At 39.2% G+C, this 15148-nt stretch overlaps 1 protein-coding gene across 1 annotated transcript in view; it reads left to right on the top strand.

Moving 5' to 3' along the window:
- Nucleotides 1-11238, top strand: part of LMNB1 (lamin B1) — a 52784-nt gene extending 41546 nt beyond the window's left edge. Inside the window, exons 9-11 of the mRNA XM_005887400.3 lie at nt 2863-2982; nt 8232-8339; nt 11013-11238. Coding sequence (XP_005887462.3) covers nt 2863-2982; nt 8232-8339; nt 11013-11054 — 270 coding nt within the window. The 3' untranslated portion in view covers nt 11055-11238. The remainder of the gene's footprint in view (nt 1-2862; nt 2983-8231; nt 8340-11012) is intronic.
- The last annotated feature ends 3910 nt before the right edge of the window (nt 11239-15148 follow it).

Raw genomic sequence — 15148 nt, 5'->3', positions numbered from 1 at the left:
GCAGTTGCACATATGTAATCATTACTAAGTATTACTGACTCACTTTTTAGAGAAATATTTTCCCTTGAGCAAACACACAATTCCTTTGTTTTTACTCAGTAAGGAGACTTAGCAAACAAAATATGTTAAGTTTGATACAGATTTTAAAGAAGTCACTGTTTTCATCTGTAAAGAATGTTGAAGTGGCTGTCCTTTTATCAGTTCTTTTTAAAAAATATTAAATGTTTAATATTTTATGATTGATGCAAACCTTACTTAGTATTGAATATCAAAGCTTCAAATAGGTTAGAACTTCTCTTTTAAAAAATGTATTCATAGAACTTGCCACCACATTATGAAAATATCAGATGCTAATTTTGTAATAATTGGTGAAAATGGGAACATACCCTAACCACACTGTCTTTTCTTCTCTTCTGTGATTATTATAGTGAGACAAAATTGCTCAGTCCTATTGTGTGTTATGTGGAAGCTGCATAATGTGTTGGAAAGAATCTGACATTTTAATTCAGAATTTTCAGATTTGAGTGTGCTCTTTATCTCTTTAAAGTAGTATAAAACCGTTAGGCCAGTCATCTGCTTTTTCCACTGAATGTAGTTCCTCAGTGACTAAATATATATATATATTCTGTGGATCTAGGGGAGAAATCAGTTTTCACATAAGTAATACTTTTTTTTTTTTCATTTGTTAACTGGCATTAAATGTGTTACGAAGCTCTGTGGAACATGGTAGTGATAAGTAATCTTCCTGTAAAATTGTACAAGACAAGGCAATAGCAAAGATCAGTTTAAAACTCTAGACCCGAAGTAAGGGAACTACATATGTAATTTGAAATTTTCATGTAGCCACATTTAAAACAAGTGAAAAAGAAAGGTGAAATTAATTTTAGAACTATCTTTTATTTAACTCAGTGTATGTAAAATATTATCATTTCACCAATTCATTATTATATCATGATCAATAGAAAAAATACTAGATATTTTACTTTTTTTTTTTAACTAAATCTTTATACTTACTAGCCATGTTTCAAGTGCTCACAAGCTTCATATGACTACCATGTTGAACAGTACAGCTCTAGGACATATTAGTTTTAGGTTAAATTACCCAGTAAGGTTACTGATGTGTTATTATTATTATTAACACTAGATTAAGTGTATGATTCCATATGGAATAGTGAAAAGTATAGCTTGAGGTTAGATTAATATTCCACAAAACCCGAAGGTCAGCCTGGATCTAGTTCTTTTTTTCAGTTTTATCCTAGTAAATGCTCTCTGCCCTTTTCCATTTATAAAGCTGATGGAAGATTTGGAAGCTTCAAAGGAGCTAAAGAGGAAAGGGGTTTCTCCTAATTAGTAGTTGATAAAGTTTTCTCCCCATTTAAAAAGATACCAGCTTATACCATCTCCAGTCTTCATTTTGCCATTGTATGGCCCTTTATGTTCCTAAACAATGTATGGAGTACAAAACTTTGCTATCTGTTTTCATATGGTCTTTTGGAAAGATCAGGACTGGTCATAGTGTCCCTACAGAGGTTTGTAGAGGTGTAGTGTTATGCTCACTGGTAAAGAATCTGCCTGCAATGCAGGAGACATAGGAGACCTGGGTTTGATCCCTGGGTCAAAAGATCCCATGGAGAAGGCAATGGCTACCTACTCCAGTATTCTTGCCTGGAGAATTCCATGGACAGAGGAGCCTGGCAGGCTACAATCCATGGGGTCGCAAAGAGTCAGACATGATTGAGGGACTATCACATCACATATCACACATATATGTCCATAATTCAAACCCAGGTTTTCTAACTTTCAAGTTTTCTCTATTCTACCAGTACTCTTCTGCCAGTAAATACATTAAAATATTGCAGAATTACCTTGTTTAGGAAAAGGGAAATATTTCTTTTGTTTGTTTTGTCTGTTTCGATAGCAGTCATGTTTTCCATTGAATAATGAGTGATTTTCTGTTTCCTGACTTCTTTTTGGAATTCAGTCTCAGACATTCTGGGATATTATGACACTGTCCCTAGTTGGGTATGTACCACTTTCCATTACCGTATTCTAGATAGGCTGTCTGCTGCAGAGATTGCTAGAGAAGTTAGTCATCTCCTCAGTTCCTGCTGTAGGCAGCTGGAGGATCCCACTGGAGCAGGGCAGAAGGCTCTACATGGAAGGATGGCTCATAAGACCCATAGAATAATAGAGTGTTGGCAGTGAGAGCTTATATTCATTGAGTCAGCCATCTCCTCTTTATCAGTTCAGTTGCTCAGTCGTGTGTGATTCTTTGCGACCCCATGAACCGCAGCAGACCAGGCCTCCCTGTCCATCACCAACTCCTGGAGTCTACCCAAACCCATATCCATTGAGTCGGTGATGCCATCCAACCATCTCATCATCTGTCGTCCCCTTCTCCTCCTGCCCTCAATCTTTCCCAGCATCAGGGTCTTTTCAAATGAGTCAGCTCTTTGCATCAGGTGGCCAAAGTATTGGGGTTTCAGCTTCAGCTCCTCTTTCTGGGTCATCATTTTCCTTCACAGTAGTCCCATGTATTAACAGTACCATTTCTGTCCCATTGGAGGGTAAAAGTAAGGTAGCTTGATCAAGGTGAGCTGACATGTTAGGAGAGCTAGGATATGAATCTAGTCCTTGTAGCAGCATTTTTACTTATTAGATGGGGAAGCTGAGGTCTGGATGAGCTCTGTGGCTCTTGGAAACATAACTGGTTAATATAGCAAGGCTGAAGCTAGGTCATAGTCCTGGAAATTCTAGAATCACTCCTCTTACAAGATGTTAAAAAGTCTCATCATTATGTTATTGGCACGTGGGAGAGCAGGGCTGTGCATAGACTGATTTGATTTCCTTTCTCTTTCCCAGATCTGGGCTGCGAATGCCGGTGTCACAGCCAGTCCTCCCACCGACCTCATCTGGAAGAACCAGAACTCTTGGGGCACTGGCGAAGATGTGAAGGTTATATTGAAAAATTCTCAGGGAGAAGTACGTATCGGTTTTACCAAAGTGTCATTTTTTTTTTTAATTGAAGTATAGTTGATTTATAGTATTGTGTTAATTACTGCTGTACAACAAAGTGATATAGTTATACACATATGTATATTTGTAAAAAAATATTCTTTTCCGTTATGGTTTATCATAGGATATTGAATGTATTGTTTCTCTGTGCTATTATAAAGTAGGGCCTTATTTATCCATTCAATCTGTAAAAGCGTACTTCTGCTAACCCCAACCTCCCATTCCATCCCTCCCCCAAACCCCTCCCCTTGGCAACCAAAAGTCTGTTATCTATGTCCCCACCACGGTGTCAATTTCATTTGAGAGTTCATCGTGCAAATGTGATTTCTTTTCAAGGATGAAATCAAATGTGAAGTAACTGATTGCTTAAATCAGACCAAGGCTGCTGAGTCAGTCAAAGTAAAGCTAAGTGCAGGTTTTAGATTTTAGGAATGAAATATGAGTTTGTCGTAGTTTTAGATTTTAGGTTTTAGATTTTAGGAATGAAATATGAGTTTGTCGTAGTTTTGATTGTTAGCACAGATTCCAGAATTCAGTCTGTTTTCAGTTTCTGTCTCCACTGCCCAGTGACCTTGTGACTTTAGGTGAGTTCCTTCAGCTCTCTTAGTTTTATCATTTTAAAGTGAAGATGGTAATAACAAAGTGATTACGATAAATGAGATGATAATATAATAAGAGTAATATAAATGCAACAGTCCTTGGGAAGTGCTCAGAATGGTATCTGGCCTCTGGTAAATGCTTATATTATTAACCTTGTTACTAGCTTTCCGCATGCCTGTGAAACTGAGTTTAAAGATTGAGGAGTGTACCTTTGCTTGATGAGTATGTTTAACATATCAGTCATAGAATTCTTGTCAAAGAACCTAACCTACCCCTGTTGTCACATAAAGACGCCTCTAAGTTCCCCCAGCCACACACACATACTAAGAGATCAAAGTGTCTGCAAAGGAAGTCATGGTTACAGGTCAGGAGTTCTTCTCTGCTCCCATAGTGCCAGGTTACAGCCCTTGCCTTGCTTGTCAGGTTGTCTCACTAGAGTAATAAGCACACAGGGATAAGGAGCTGTTCTGAGTTTTCCTGGCACATATTCAGTAAGAATTAATAGATAAAATTTTAGAAAAATCAAACATAGACCTTCACTTAAGTACAGAGAAATAAAATTATTAACTGCATTCACGATGGGTTCTGAGGTGTTTGCGTATGAGGCACCTTATTCCCAGCCATCTTCCCACCCGTCCTTCACTGTGAACATCTGCTGGTGTTTAGACCTCTATTCGTATGGAACTGAACTCACTGTCTGCTGAAAGAAGAATGCCCTTGATCTCAGACTGAGGCTGAAAATGAAAGGGCATCTGATTTTTTTTCACTGTAGACCTCAGTACAGTTCACCTCCAAATACCTCCTAGGTTCTCAGGGTTGGAGGGTGTTTAAAAATGCCTTCAGTAATTGACAAACTTCAAGGAACCGAATCTTCCTCCTCTTCTCAGCATGGAGCCCTGCTTACTTCTTGCCTTTAGCACTTTGGAACTCTTCCCAGCTGTAGCTGGTGCTGCCCGAGTGCTGAAATTACTGCAGCTTCTAAATTGGTAGTTTCTGCAAGGTCTGAAACTGGAGGAGCACATGTGTTTTTCAAAATGTTATGAGTGACGATTCACACAGATTGAAAAGTGCTGTTAATAAGGGGCCATGGTAGATGAAATAGGTTTTTATGAGCCATGGAATCTAGTCCCATCTTTTTTGTGTGTGAAAACATGTTCCAACTTAGAAACGATCTTATAGGAAGATAATTCGGGATGCAGGAGGTTTAAAAGCCCACAAAATAGGTTCAAGGACAAGTGAACAAAGTAGATACCATGACATGGGGTATGTCTAGAGGTAGTGTTACTGATGACGTAGCAATATAGCTGACTGAAGCTTAGGTTTCCCTTCATAAGCCGAACCACTGAATATTAGATTGTTGAGTTTGTTTGCCTGTTCTTTTAACAAACTTCCGTCTTCTGCTTGCTAGACTCTGTAAAGTAACTTCTGTCAGAAATGAGCAAAGTAGTATGAATACGGTTCTTATTTCTGTGATTGTCAGACAAGTACTTTTGGCATTTATATATTTCATTCTGTAAGGCCATGTTCATTAGTAGGTTCCAGACTATTTATCATAATTCATAATTACAACCTGTAAAGACCATTTTTCTATAACATTGTAGGTAACTGACTTATTGAGTCAACTTAATTTTTCAATGCATGTTTTCTTGCTGAGGCATTGGAGATATCAGGAAACCCAATTAAACTGGCTTTAAAGTAATGGGGATATGTGAGCTCACAATGCAACAATCCAGGGAGAGTGGACTTGATCCACTGGCTCACCCAGCGTCCCCAGGGATCTGTCCGCGGTCTGTTTCCTGGGATCTGTCCGCGGTCTGTTTCCTGGGATCTGTCCGCGGTCTGTTTCCTGGGATCTTTCGCGGTCTGTTTCCTGGGATCTGTCTGCAGTCTGTTTCCTGAGTGTCTCCCTCATGGATGCAAGACAGCTGCTGGCTGGAGGTGCCGTCATTCCAGGTTGACTTCTTGTGGGCAGGAGCATGGTCCCGGTCAGGTCCTCGCCTGGGCTTCGCTCTTGTTTTACCAGCCTGGATCATATGCCCATCTCTTAGCTAGTTCCTGGAGTTGGGAGGACAGAATTTGAGCTTGAGCCCTCCTCCACCTCCACGGCTAGATCACACTCCGCTCCTTGTGACACACACGTCACATCTCCATGTGAGAGAGGGTACCCAGGTAAAACTGCATTCTTAATGAGAAATGAGTGGGGTGGAATGCCGGTGGGTTAAAAGCAGTAAGTGTCACCACAGAAAACATGGATTATTATTATTATTTTTTTAATGAGGAAAATAATAAAGCAGTCTCTCTGTACCTCTAAAATACAGGCGTCCCTGAAACTTTTGTACATGTAGATACTACTTGTGTGTCCTGAGACCCCATAGTTTAACAGCCAGCCTCTTTATCAATAAAAACCACCTTGATTTGTGGTAATTGCTGGTTTCTGTGGCGTGAATACTCACACTGGTGATTCCAGGCTACCCACATGGCATGGCTGAGTGCGGAGTTGGAGAGACAGCATGGGAGCTAGCCCTGCTGCACTGCTGGGTAGATGGTGTACCTGTATGTACCCAGGCTTTATCTGGACAGACCCGTGACGTGTTGATAGAGAAGCAAACCATCTGTGTGTGCCTTTCAGGTCACTGATACGGTTCGGTGTCCTTCTAAGAGGAATTTTTTTGGTAAAGACATTTATCTTTAGTACCTTTTGGGGCCTAAACCTCCCAACAAGTTTTGATTCTGAATTTTATTATTTTTTTATTTAAATCTGTAGACATTTAGCTCACTTATATTCCATACAGGCTTTCTGCATTAGATTAATTGGTTTTTAAATGTTGTCAAATGAAAAGTGCTTAACAGCAGGCTTAAATTAAAGGCAGTTGTGCTGAAGTAATTCATAATTAATGAAGTTGGGCAAATTGCTATTTTCTAAGCTTCTCATTTGAGGCTCATAGTCTGGTGTTTTATCACAAGCTCTAAGAGCCAGTGTTTCCATATGGGATGTGTACATTGTCATGAGCTGCTAGAAGCTGAAATGTGAGAATTCTGTAACACTTTTTTTTTTAACCATCTTTTTTTTAAAAAACCTTCCTTCCTTCCTTCCAGCTGTGTTGGGTCTTCGTTGCTGTGCGTGGGTTTTCTCTAGTTGCAGCTTGCAGGGGCTCCTCTAGTTGTGCGTGGGCTTCTCATGGCAGTGGCTCCTTTTGTTGCAGAGCACGGGTTCTAGGGTGCACAGACTCAGTGGCTGTGGTGCATGGGCTTAGTTGCCCCAAGGCCTGTGGAATCTTCCCAGACAAGGGATTGAACTTGTGTCCCCTGCACTGGCAGGCAGATTCTCAACTGATGGACAACCAGGAAGTCTGAGAATTCTGTAACCGATTTTGTGTGACTTTTCTTATTTTAAGATGACTTGAGGGAAGCTAGATACTCTGAAAACTTTTAGAGAGTCCTTTTTCTGTTTTGTGTGCCACCATACCTCAGTGTATATCTTAGTTCAAAGAGCTGTAACTGATCTAAGGATTCACATGCTTTTTTATTAGTACTCATTTGGTTTAAGCAATCTGACACAGACTGATCTCACAGAATAGAAGTTTCTGGCTAATTGAGACTCAAAATGGTCTATCTTCCTTGGCCATGCAGCAAAAATCAAAAGTCTATACAAAACATTACTGTGCTACCTCAGCTTCATTTATAAACTATATCCATGGATATACTTTAAATTGAAGTCTCATATTTCTGACACTGTTCTCTGATTTTCTTCTTTTGCCAGTTTAAACTAGTTGGTCCATGTTTTAAGTTTCAGATAAGCTTTTACTCACATGATTTTTGCATCTTCATCTGGACTTACCTTTCTTGAGTGACCTTAAGACACAATACAGAGTAAAATTAGAAGCTCCGTAGCACTCTAGGACACATTACTTGCTGCTAGATCATCAGGTTAGCCTTGTGCTTAAACAAAAACGCTGCTGCATTTGTGCAAGTCAGCATTCTGTACAGGAAAGTCATCTGTATTTGCGCCTACTTTCTGTTACACCAGTGAATGACAAGTCAATTTTTTTGTGCAGAGTTCATTGGGACTTCACTAGCATGTTATGAATAAATACTGTTCCTGTGTTTTGATTCCATTTCTTTTAAGAGGAACTAGTTGCTGAAGGGATGAAAGCGTGTCCTTTTCAGTCTCAGGAGGTCTTCTTGCTACCAGGATCCCTGAGAGCACAGCAGTTGGCCTCTGACTTCATTTTATTCAGCATTTATTTAGTACCCTCTTTTTTCTAGGAGCCACGCTCTTTAAGCTGAATTCATGTTGAGTATTATAAAGAATTTAGTGTGCCAAATCATTTACAGAATTCTTAGTAACAGAATGGGATAAAAAGTCGTGGAAACTTCTCAGTGGGTATTTCAAATTGGATCCCAGTAGCTTCCCTGCAAGGAATATTGAAGATCTAAGAACTGCTACTAATTATGCAAAAATTCCTGTTTAGTAGTTGAAGTACTGATGAACCACTTAAAAAAAGTCCCTGATGTAGGAATACAGTTTCTTAAATTTATGCAAAGAAAGGATGTCCTCCCACAGACTTGGTGGTTTTAAGTATAGTGTTTTAACTTAAAATCAAACTCTTGTTTAGGAGGTTGCTCAGAGAAGTACAGTCTTCAAAACAACCATACCCGAAGAGGAAGAGGAGGAGGAAGAAGCAGCCGAAGTGGCTGTCGAGGAGGAACTTTTCCACCAGCTGGTATTACTTCAATATAGTTCTTTTTAAATTTTATTAACATAGTTACATGAAGACCAAAAACCAATAGTGGGGCTTGGTTTTTTTTTTTTTTTTTTTTCTTTTCCCCTATTACTTGATGAACCAAATCAGTGATCTACCAAGTGGGGTTTGTTTTTCCTGAGGGGATATTCAAGATACAGTACGTTTGAGTACTGGAAGAAAATGTTAGCCCTTCTTTTTAAAAAATTATTTCTTATATTGAATTTCAGTTTTGTCTTTTGTTTTATAATGTATGTCATATGTTATAGCAGGACATGTGTGCCACATAAGTATATATGGATTGGAATGCATGCTTAGAATTATTTATTGAAGGGTTCTTTGAGTTTAGATGGCTAAGTTAGAGTAGGTATCTACATATAAACTTTAAAAAAAGAGTAATATTCAATTTCAATGTGAAGCAAAATTCTTGCTGTCTTAAGTTTTAATCATTTAATTGCAAGCTAGATTTTAGCTGATGCTTGGACTTTTGAGAGCCCTTGAAATAAAGGAACTCCAAATTTGATTTTAATTAATTAAATTGGAATTATTAATAAGTAATAAGCCTTCAGTTTATATTCTCAAGCTGTTCAAGTCTGATCATTAATCAAAATTCCTACTCTTATCCTTATAAGACTTCATCACCATGTCTCTAGATTTATAAATCCGTTCATTGGCCTTAATTAGCCCCAGTCCTGCTCCAAATAAACATCCTGTTATGTATTCAGCCTCCAGAGTCAGGAGTTAGGAGCTCGCTCTCTAGAGTGAGAACCACTTGAGCTAGGCTATGGTAGGATGGGTTTTTGGCCTGGATACTTCCTCATACATTTTGGGGGAATATTTAGCACATTATTGCCCTGGGGGTCTGGAGGTTGTGGAAATTAAGGTGTATAGTATTAATACATCTCTGGTGAGTAATGTGTTAAGAACAGGTATTTTATACTCGGATTTAACAAGAAACAGACACGAGATCCATTTCCTGTCCTTATGGGAAGCATTATAATGACTGGTAGTAGAATAATATAAGAGACTAGGGGTTCAGAGCTTGAGTTACAGCAGGTCAAATGCTGGAGAAGGCTCTTTAAGCCACCAGAACAATTGAGAAGATCTCTGGAAAATAGGTTCTGTCCAGTATTTTGAAGGATAGGCAGTTATTTGAGTATGAAAAGTCAGACAGTGGAGTTGTGGGCTTCCCTGGTGGCTCAGACAGTAAAGACTCTACCCCGAAATGTAGGAGACCTGGGTTTGATCCCTGGCTCGGGAAGCTCTTCTGGAGAAGGGAATGGCAACCCATTCCAGTATTCTTGCCTGGAGAATTCCATGGACGGAGGAACCTGACGAGTTACAGTCGATGGGGTCAGAAAGAGTCAGACACAACTGAGTGATTAACACACACCCAGTGCTGTTCTATGGGGGTTTAGATTATCTGTTGTTGCTACATTAAGAAACCACCTTAAAACTCAGTGGGTTAAAACAGTGATTTCTTAATTCCTATGACTGGGCTTAACTGGGCATTTTTTTGATTAACACAATGGAGAGTGAAGTGAGTCTTGCAGTTGCATTCAGCTGGAGGCTTGGCTGGGGCTGAAATGCTCTTCATGTCTCTTTCCATGCAGTTTCTTATCATTTGGTGGTTTAACCCAGCCTTCTTTACAACATGGCAGCTGGTTTCCAAGAAGGTAAAAACAGAGAGCACTAGATTTCTTAAAAGCCCATATTCTCTCAGTCAGAGTAAGTCATAGGCCATCTGCAGTTCCGGGGCAGGGGCGGGGGAGCGGTAAACCCTGGGTATCTCATAATGGGAGGAATGGCAGTGAATTTATGAGGATTTTTAATTCATCACGGGATATGTCATTAAGGCATAGTGACTAACTTGAGGGCAAGAAGGAAAAAGAAAGATGTGCAAGGTTTTTTAGCTTCTGTGATCAGAAGAAATAATGATACCGAGGTTCAAAAGAAGGAAGATGGAAGGACGGATCAGCTATTTTCACTTCACGTTAGAGAAAGTCCAGTGGCCTTTTGAGTTGATTTGAAGTCTTTTTGTTTGACCTTCAAGAAACCAGTTTCTGTTTAGTCAAGTGGTGAGTCACAGTCATGTTGTGAGATTTTAAGGAATTAGTGAGTGAGAAAGAAATGGGTAGATGGAGCCATTTTGACTTCTCATTTGAAGATCAATACAGTGCAGATGCTTCAGGATCTGAAAGCTGAGGGTCCAGCCAGCCGTATTGTCTGTATTCAGAAATCCTGTCCACTGATTTCTTGTTTACCAAGTTACAAAAGGATGTTATTGAACAGTGGTTTTCAGCTTCAGCTGCATATTAGAACTACTTAGGGAACTTTAAAATGACTTATAAATAGATACTATTCCCCAGGTAAGTGAGAAATTCTCATTTAATCTAGAGGCCTAGATCAGCTTTTTCTTTAAAAGCTCCTCAGGATTTGTACATGCAGCTAAAGTTGAGAATCAGTGTTTTGGAGTTTGTTTCAGTATCCTAGGGGGCAGTCCATAAGAGAAGGTTAGAAAGGGTGAGAAGAAATAAATAATAAAGGTCCATTTGGAGGTAAGTGATAATGAATTTGTAGTATCTCTTCCTTATTTTAAAATACTGTGATCCATTGTCTTAGCGCTAAGAGTTTTCTTTCTGTTTTCCTCACCAGGGAGCCCCAAGAGGTTCCAACAGAAGCTGTGCAATTATGTAAACTCAAGTCAACTGTCTTCCTCAGAATAAAGAAGTATGGTAATCCTTACCTACATGCAGTGCAGAGCCTTCTCAGAAGCACAGAATATTTTTATATTCCTTTATGTGAATTTTTAAGCTGCGAATCTGATGGCCTTAATTTCCTTTTTGACACTGAAAGTTTTGTAAAAGAAATCATATCCATACACTTTGTTGCAAGATGTGAATTATTGACACTGAATTAACTGTACTGTTTGGAAAGGTTCCCTCAAATTTTTTGACATTTTTTTGTATGTGTGTTTTTTTTTTTTTAAGTTCTTAGGAGGCGGAGGGGGAGGGTAAATAAACCACTGTGTGTCTGGGTTTAATTTGAAGATTGCTCCATATAGATTAGCAATCTGCTCTTGATTATCCTCTGCTATATATAACGGTGCTGTGAGGGAGGGGAAAGGCATTTTTCAATATATTGAACTTTTGTACTGAATTTTTTTGTAATAAACAATCAAGGCTACAAAAATTTTTTTTAACTAGAAAAGAGAAATTTTGTAAGAAGGCAATATAACCTAATCATCATGTAAGCACTCTGGATGAAGGATTCCACAAAACTTTGTTTTATGGTTACTTCTTCTCTTAGATTCTTAATTCGCAAGGGGAATGGGGGGAGGGGGAGGAGAGGGAAGGGAAGGGTTTCTCCTAAAACGCATTAGTTGTGTTTTTTAAGATAGTGTAACTTGCTTAAATTTCTTACATGACATTAACAATAAAAGGCTGTTTTAATATTAACCTGCTGTCTGTTTTAACTTTAAAGACATTTTGAGGGGATAAAAATAATTTGGCTTCTTGTTTGAACTAGGTTTTTCTTTAAGGCTCTGACAATGGGAAGATAAACACACAGACTCTTTTGGGGTCTCCCCTGTTTTCAGTACCCTGCTGTCATTAATAATAGCACTTAAAATAAAAGCAATAATAATAGCTAATTTTTTTGGAGCCCAGTTATCATTTATATTTTTTAGCTTATTAACAGTAAGACCTCTTAAAATCTCTTTAAGAAAGCCATGTGGGAACATAGGGACTATGGGAGAAATTGGGGAAGATATTCCTTTTAAAGGAAAAAGATGGAGATAATATTTCTAGAATCTAGTTTTACTGTCTTAAAATATGGAAGAAATATTCAGCAGTGGCCACAGGACTGGAAAATGTCAGTTTTCATTCCAATCCCAAAGAAGGGCAATGCCAAAGAATGTTCAAAATATCACACAATTGCACTCATTTCACATGCTAGCAAGGTAATACTCAAAATCCTCCAAGCTAGGCTTCAACAGTACATGAACCAAGAACTTCCAGATGTATAAGCTGGATTTAGAAAAAACAGGAATCAGAGATCAAATTGCCAACATCCATTGGATCATAGAAAAAGCTAGAGAAGTCTAGAAAAAGATCTGCTTCGTTGACTATGCTAAAGCCTTTGACTGTGTGGATCACAATAAACTGGAAAATTCTGAAAGAGATGGAAATACCAGACCACCTTACCTGCCTCCTGAGAAACCCGTATGCAAGTCAAGAAGCAACAATTAGAACTGAATGTGGAACAACAGACTGGTTCAAAATTGGGAAAGGAGTACATCAAGGCCGTATATTGTCACCCTATTTATTAAACATATATGCAGAGTACATCATGCAAAATGCCAGGCTGGAGGAATCACAAGCTGGAATCAAGATAGCTGGGAAAAATATCAATAACCTCAGATACACAGATGACACACCACCCTTGTTGCAGAAAGCAAACAGGAACTAAAGAACCTCTCGATGAAAGTCAAAGAGGAGAGTGAAAAGGGTGGCTTAAAATTCAGCATTCAAAAAATGAAGATCATGGCATCTGGTCCCATCAATTCATGACAAATAGATGGGGAAACAATGGAAACAGTGAAAGACTTTATTTTCTTGCACTCCAAAATCACTGTGGATGGTGACTCAGCCATGAAATTAAAAGATGCTTGCTCCTTAGAAGAAGAGCTATGACAAACCTAGATAGCATATTAAAAAGCAGAGACATTACTTTGCTGACAAAGGTCCATCTAGGCAAAGCTATGATTTTTCCAGTAGTCGTTTATGTATATGAGAGTTGGACCATAAAGAAGGCTGAGTGCCGAAGAATTGATGCTTTTGAACTGTGGTGTTGGGAAGACTCTTGAGAGTCCCTTGGACTGCATGGAGATCAAATAAGTCAATCCTTAAGGAAATCAACCCTGAATATTCGTTGGGAGGACTGATGCTGAACTGAAGCTCCAATACTTTGGCCACCTGATGTGAAGAGCTGACTCATTGGGAAAGACCCTGATGCTAAGAAAGATTTAAGGCAGGAGGAGAAGTGGTCGACAGAGAATGAGACGGTTGGATGGCATCACCAACTCAATGGACGTGAGTTGAGCAAGCTCCAGGAGATGGTGAAGGACACGGAAGCCTGGAGTGCTACAAAGAGGTCGAACAGAGTTGGGCGCGCCTGAGTGACTGAACAACACTGATTAAAATACGGTATGAATGATAGAAAATGCAGGGAGGTGTGTGCTGTGTGAGGTAGTTCTATATGGTGATAACTAGGGTGTCATTTGTTAGGCATTTGGGGGATTTTTATCTTGGGATTGCTTTAGCTCAGTGAGTTCATCTTGTAGAAAGTAGAATATCCAAATTCTCCCTAGACTGAGCTGATGATAACAATTCAGAAGCTAATCCAGAGTCAGTGTTTGCCTTTCTCTTAAAATATTCCTGCAGTAAGCTGTGCAAAGATTAGCAGCTTACACTTGAAAATAACTCACGAAGTCTCAGAATTTCTGTGCTCTGCAGATTTACTGCGCACTCTGGTGCTGTCGCAGACACAAGATAAATGCTGGGTTAGAAATCCTGTCTGGTGAAGCAGATACAATGGTAACTTTTCCACACAGATTTGTCTTCAGAACGAGAATGGCAGTGCTGTGTGTGGCCCAAATTGGTTGTGAAAAGTTGCCACAAGATGGGGTTCTCGTCATCAGGATCCAACCTAGGTACTTTTACTGCCGGATAAATTAGGTTATAGAAATCACTTTAATAGTTAGGCATTAAGAAGGGCAGTTTTAATACAGAGGAGTATTATATATGCTAGTGAAATTTAGACTGAAAATTCAGGACTCAGTTAATACGTAGTTGGGTGCCACTGAATATGTGGCAGGAGACTTTGGGGTCTATTTAAAATGACAGACTTTATACCAAAGAGAAGTTTCCTGAACGTGAGCTGCACCTACGGCTGTTCCCACAGAGCGTCATGGGGACAGAGATTCAGAGGCTGCCTCTCTGTGCAGTAGATGCGACTTGGCCTCAGTGGCGGTTAGGGCTGCATTATTGAACTGTTTCATAACGAGGTGGAATTTCCCCCTTTTATCTTGTCTTCAGTGGTCTGGTTTCACTACTGTGTTTAGATACAGATTTATTTTCTTCTCACCTCAGGGTTTTTGACCAAGAAAATTCTGGATGCTCATATTTCGTTGAGGATTAGTTCATCCCCTTTTGCTGTTCTTCCCTTTTGGGATTTCTCTCAGGCTTAGACTGAACCTATCCTTTTCCAGGTCTTAGGTTTCTTTGTGCTGTAGTCTCAGTAACTTAGTATTTGCCTCACTAATTATGTCCACAGCCTTGTCTAATCTGTTTATCCCACTTGTAGTTTCTAGTTTGCTTAACTGTACTTTTCATCTCTGAAATTGTGTTTGATATTTTTTCATATTTGGCTGTTCCTTATTCAATTTTTAAAAAAACTATAGTTTTCTTCCTTTGAAAAGGTCATTTTAATCATACTTATTTTATAGTCTCTATATTCTTGAGTTCTTGGCAGTGCTTATGTTTTTTTTCCTCAGCTACCGAAAAATGAATGGTGATTTGTCTCCTCGTGGGGTTTTTAGGATTACAAACTTGTCTTCAGCAAGGGTTCTTTATTTTGCGAGTGGGTCCCTGTCCCAGCGTTTTGCTACAGAATAATTTGGTTGGAAGTTTCCCGTGTGTCTCCTTGGTGATGAGAAGGTACAGTGGTTTGGACCTTCACTGCTGCTTTCTCCCCTTGTGGTAGTGAAGATCCACCAGGCCACTGCTTCG

Source organism: Bos mutus, chromosome 7 (assembly GCF_027580195.1).
Source record: "Bos mutus isolate GX-2022 chromosome 7, NWIPB_WYAK_1.1, whole genome shotgun sequence".
In the NCBI taxonomy this organism is placed as follows: Eukaryota; Metazoa; Chordata; class Mammalia; order Artiodactyla; family Bovidae; genus Bos; species Bos mutus.
The sequence above is the reverse complement of the archived record's forward strand: the minus strand, read 5'-3'. Positions and strand labels throughout refer to the sequence as shown.